Raw genomic sequence first — 5,868 nt, forward strand, 5'->3', positions numbered from 1 at the left:
CAGTTTAAAAATCAGCATTTCAAAGAAAAAATATTATCTTCCACACACCGCCCTATTCCGGCTTGTTGGAGCGTCTCTGAAGTAATCTACTGTAGTAGTTAGGAAATGGATCACACTCAGTTTTTCTTCTTTCTTGTTTTCTTTTTATTTGAACATTGCAGGGACTGATATGACAGACGTTTCGGCTGCACAGAGCCTTCTTCAGTGTCACAAAAAATATATTATGCCATATGACCTTGGGCAGAGCCAAAAAAAATCTGTAATGTGTGTTTAGATTTTCAGTGACAATAGGATTTTCACATGCATATAGCGTAAGTGCAGGAGTAAACTTGTTTTCAGTTAACTCACCATAACCTCACCACAGTATGGGGCTCTCAAACAGTTGGTCACATGTCTGCTGACCTACTTGTGTGAAAGCAGAAGTGGTAAAGTAACAATACTTGCCTGTACAAAAACAGTAGTATCTACTTCTGCAAAAAAAACACAAAGTACTATTGGGTTTTGATCCTATTCGTCTGTTAGGATTCTCATAAGTTTTGATGCTGGTCATGATCTCTTTCTGTAAGGCAAGAAAAGATGTCTAAAACACACTCTGAAAGTCTTGGTAAGTGAAATAAATCCTTATACTCAACATGTTATCAGATTGCAAGGATAACTGTATTTTTTTTTAAATAGCCAATATATTTCCATATTCATTGTAGGGCTATATTTAGTTGACTCAGCAATACAATATGACCTCTGCAATCGTTCAAAAACATTTTACAGTAATGTCTGTTTTCTATATATCACCTTGGTACCCATTTTATTGCATTAAAAAAAACATTAAGATAAGAAAATGCAAATGTAGGTGAACATCTGAATTGACTACAGCTACAGTGAAATAAAGATTTTGAAAGTAATTTTTGAAAGTATTGTGATCCAGGCCAGACTCAAACCTGGCTCTCCATGTACAGGTCCTTCTCAAATAATTAGCATATTGTGTTAAAGTTCATTTTTCCCCTATAATGTAATGATAAAAAAGAAACTTTCATATGTTTTACATTCATTGCACACCAACTGAAATATTTCAGGCCTCGTTTTGTTTTAATATTGATCATTTTGTCATACAGCTCCTGAAAACCCAATATTCATATCTCAAAAAAATAGCACATCATGAAAAGGTTGTCTAAACAAGCTATCAACCTAATCATCTGAATTAACCAATTAACTCTAAACACTGGTAAAAGCTTCCTGAGGCTTTAAAAAGTCTCAGCCTTGTTCATTACTCAAAACCGCAGTCTGTCTGGCAAATTAGAATTAGATTTTTCTTAAAAATAGAAAAACTTGGTATGGAAATCTATGGAGTATAATGAAGAGGGAAGTGTGGGTCACCAGATCAAAGAACAAAAAACAGTTGACAGCTAAGCATCAATGATGTCTGGGCTTTCATAACCCTCATGCAATGCCACTGCCATTGACTTCAATGTTAAACACAGTCAGGTCAGCAGTCTAACCCATGACTGCGGTTTTGAGTAATGAACAAGGCTCAGACTTTTTAAAGTCTCAGAAAGCTTTTACCAGTGTTTAGAGTTAATTGGTTAATTCAGATGATTAGGTTAATAGCTTGTTTAGACAACCTTTTCATTATATTTTTTGAGATATGAATATTGGGTTTTCATGAACTGTATGCCAAAATCATCAATATTAAAACAAAACAAGACCTGAAATATTTCAGTTGGTGTGCAATGAATGTAAAACATATGAAAGTTTTTTTTTTTATCATTACATGATGGGGGAAAAAATGAACTTTAACACAATATGCTAATTATTTGAGAAGGACCTGTATATGGGTCAGGTGCTCTACTTAGTGCACCACAGAACCCCTCATCCTTTACCTTCTGTTATGGTGAACTCATGAATATAAGGACAGAGCATAAACACAGTTTCAACCTATAGCGATGAAAAACTGGAAACGATTTGAAATATGCCAGAATCTTGTTCAAATGTCACAGTCTGACTAGCATAATACAATCTATTTGCAAATTAAATTAGTCTAAGGGCGTTTCTCAATAAAACACTTGTTTTCTTTTCAGAGCGGCGTGTGGTGGTGTTAGGTGCCAATGGAGCAGAGAAAACATTTGTGATCAGCGCCTTGCGTGGTCAGACAGAGTACGAGATAGCAAAAAGTTCAGTTGACTGTGTGAGAACAACAGCTGAAATTAATGGAAGGACGTTCACTTGTGTCGATACTCCAGGCTGGTGGAGAAATTACTCCGCAGTCGACACAGCAGAGTACATCAAACGTAAACTAGTGCTGAGTGTGTTGGAGTGTCCTCCAGGACCTCATGTTTTTCTGTTGGTGGTGAGGTGTGAGGCTCCGTTTGGTGGGCAGGAGCGGCGAGCTTTTGAGCAACACCTAGGTCTGTTTGGGGACAACATCTGGGAGCACATCATCGTGGTGTTCACTAGTGGAGAAGGCCAGAAGACTAAGAGTATCAAGGAGCATATTGAGGGTGGAGGAGAGGCTCTGAAATGGCTAGTCAGTAAATGTGGTAACAGGTGTCACATGCTACATAGTGTCCAAAAGGGAGATAAAAGTGCAGTTACCGAGTTACTGGCTGGGATCGACGAGGTTGTAGCAGAGAATAATGGGTCATACTTTAGATGTGAGGACAGGATATTGGAGTATGTTGAAGAGAAAAGAAAGGCTGATAAAGAGAAAGCGGCATCAAGGGTGCACATGATTGGCAACATGAGAAAAATGAATGAAAAAGGTGAGTTATCAGTCCATCTGGGAATATTCATCTATGTGATGCTGTCAAACGTTTCTAATGTTTTTGCTTTTACCTGCATTATGTTGTCAGAATTATACTCAAACTTTGTGATTGACCAGTGGTTGCGTAGTGCAGACCTGGACTATCTGGCATACAAATCATTTCCCGGTGGGCCAAGTGTACTCAGGGGCCGATGCTGTCAGTATTTCTGTATGTTCTTAGAGAATGGCCCCAAAATTTAGAGAGTAGAACTTCCCAGGCTCTTTTTTTAGTGTCAATGTAGCCCTCATCACATGTCACTGGCAGCCCTGACCACGTTTTTTTTGTAGTTGTCAGTCATGTGAGTTTTCAGTATCTGTTCCTCTTTTTGCTTCTGTTTTGTTTCTGTTATGAATCTTTCATCTGCATCTATCGTTTATCCTATTACTCGTTCTCGTTCTGGTTGAGCACATGATTACACACTTCTCTAAATTCTTGTCAAATCTTTAATATTTAATTTGGCTTAGTTTCATTTATTTGTTCGTCATTTAGATTATTCCATAATCTTGACTAGTAATTTCATTTTTTGTTTTCTAATGATTTAGTAATTTAATGATTTCTTATTTTTGCCAACTCCCAGTGTGCATGTGACCAAATTTATTCAATTATGTATGTCATTGTTGATTTTAAATGTTAAGTACATTTTATTGCCTGTACTGGTCATGAAATAGCCAAAGTTGCATATGTGGCCATAAATATAAACAAACAAACTCCCAGAGTCCATTAGGTATTTTATTCTCATTTACATTTTTCAATCAGTGGTCGCATATTCAGCACCAGAACTCCAGCTCCTTTTGGTAGGGTGGCTGGAATCAGGCAAAACCTTTGCAAGGAAAACCATTCTGGGCTTAAAAGACATCGAGAGAAAACGAACCAACCAAACGTCAAGAAAATCAGAAGAAATCAACGGAAGGCAAATCTCAGTGGTTGACACCCCTGGCTGGTATAAGTACATGCCTGCACAGTACCTTCCTAACAGGGTCAAGGCTGAGATCCAAAGAGGCCTGACGCAAGATTCTAAAAATCCCCATGCTGTCCTACTCGCGATTCCGGTATGCACCGCGTTCCAGGAGGAGCAGAGGAAGATAACGGAGGACAACATGAAGATGATGTTTGGTGAGCGGGTCTGGAGACACACCATAGTGCTGTTCACAGCAGGGGATATGCTGGGAGACACCAACATAGAGGAGCATATCGAGAGTGAGGGAGAACCCCTGAGGTGGCTGGTGGAGAAATGTGGAAGCAGATACCATGTCCTTAGCTGGAGCGATGAGAAAGATACTAGCATTGTGGACCTGCTGAGAAAAGTCGACGAAATGGTGCAGCGAAACAGCGTGTTTTACACAGAGAGCAAATCAGAGAACGATGCATATCAAGAGGACATTGAAGAAAAAGATGCCTTGCAGAAACCGGAGATAGAGTGGGAGAAAATTGATGATGATGTGAAGAAGGAGCTTGAAAATATATGGAATCAAAACGCTGACACAAAGAGAAAAAGCAAAGGCGCAGACATTGACTGTAAGTCACTCATTCCTTGTAATTAAACTTGAGAAATTATGCTATGGAAAATCATCATAGAGGTGTGATCTGCCATTATAACTACACACTTGATCAAACATTTTACTATACTTCCTGTCTGGTGAAATATAGATGGGCAGACTGATAAATGTGTTGAACTATTGTGTGTGCTTTCTTTTCAAATTATCAGTTTGCGGGAGTCTGAAGGCGAGAGAGTTGGCAAGATTGGACATAAGTACCACCGAGAGATTTCAGCCACTGCTATCAACTTAGAAGGAAACTGGTAAGAGTTACCATTTGTCATTTAATGTTTCAGACATGATATTGTTTTATTAAAATATATGTATATAACTTAATGTGTTAATGACAGTGCTTCTTCTTTTGCTCCGTTGTGTTCTCTGAGAAAGATGTCATCTGGAACTGATTTGACTGGTGCAAACAAACAATGGAACACCGGGGAATGCCATCTCCATTTAACCCCCTCCCAAGAGTCTTTGTTATGACCTTATTGCCAACAAAAGTGTAACGACCAAGTCTTAATATGTTACTTAAGTCTCTCTGTAATGTCATAGCAATTTCGTTATGATGAAGTTGAGCGTTTTCAGCAAAGAGTGAAAAGGCCCATCGACGGCATCGAGGTACGGCGTGCATTAAGGGGCTACTACAATACATTTTACTTTTAAGGTAATTTTCTGACTCTTAGAGAAAAGATAGGTCCTGCTTCAGTATTGATAATTCAATTCAGCCAATGCTAGGATCTTACCATGTTATTATATTCGTCAGCTTAGCTAATGCTAGGTTACATGTAGACCTGCTGGCACACAGACATGAAGGATTATCAAAAGAACACTTATTTACTAAACAGAGGTATTGCTGTTTTGTCCTGCACTTGGTCTTAGTAAGCAAGGAAGTGCATACAGCAAAGCTTAATTGATTAATGTATTACTGTAAGTAGGCCTATCTCATATCTATTCATTTTCTTTATGCAGTATGAACCTTTGTATGACTTTTTCCTTTTACATTGTTTTGTAACGGTTGTATATTTTATGTCTGGATTGTATATTTTTGTACATTTGTGTATATTTTAATGACATTTCTGAAGAATTCATACTGCTTTTGCGTTGTACTGCTCAAATTACTACTGCTATTGAGACATGGCTTGTGTAGAGTGCCATACTATATTACGCCGGGTTTACGACCTGGGTTTGATGGAGGACCAAGATCATTTCTCCATCCTCCCTCATCTCTCTCTTCCACTCATTTCCTGTAACAATCTTCGACTGTCCTATGTCAATAAAGGCTAAAAAGCCCCCCAAAAATTTTAACTGACCAGTCCTATGTCCTTGCACATTATTAATGGGCATTGTTTCACTTTGTTTAAATTCTGCATTCTACACATTCTGTTCAACACAAATCATTTCTCATTTGAAACAATGAATTCTTGTGCATGTAATTTGCATGAATCATTTTCAATGACAACTGTTAGCCTACTGTACATGAAAACTCTGTCCAGGTACAGCAGCACTTGACTGTTCTTTTCATCCATCACACATTGTTG

At 38.2% G+C, this 5,868-nt stretch overlaps 1 protein-coding gene across 1 annotated transcript; it reads left to right on the forward strand.

The window, feature by feature from the left end:
• Positions 1–526: 526 nt before the first annotated feature.
• Positions 527–4,094, forward strand: LOC134445993 (GTPase IMAP family member 7-like). Its single transcript, XM_063195196.1, has 4 exons — positions 527–604; positions 2,073–2,753; positions 3,552–3,992; positions 4,054–4,094. Exons 1-4 carry the CDS (start codon positions 577–579, stop codon positions 4,092–4,094), a joined length of 1,191 nt encoding a protein of 396 aa, XP_063051266.1. The 5' UTR covers positions 527–576.
• Positions 4,095–5,868: the final 1,774 nt, after the last annotated feature.

The sequence above is a fragment of the Engraulis encrasicolus genome, chromosome 1 (genome assembly GCF_034702125.1).
Source record: "Engraulis encrasicolus isolate BLACKSEA-1 chromosome 1, IST_EnEncr_1.0, whole genome shotgun sequence".
Lineage (NCBI taxonomy): Eukaryota > Metazoa > Chordata > Actinopteri > Clupeiformes > Engraulidae > Engraulis > Engraulis encrasicolus.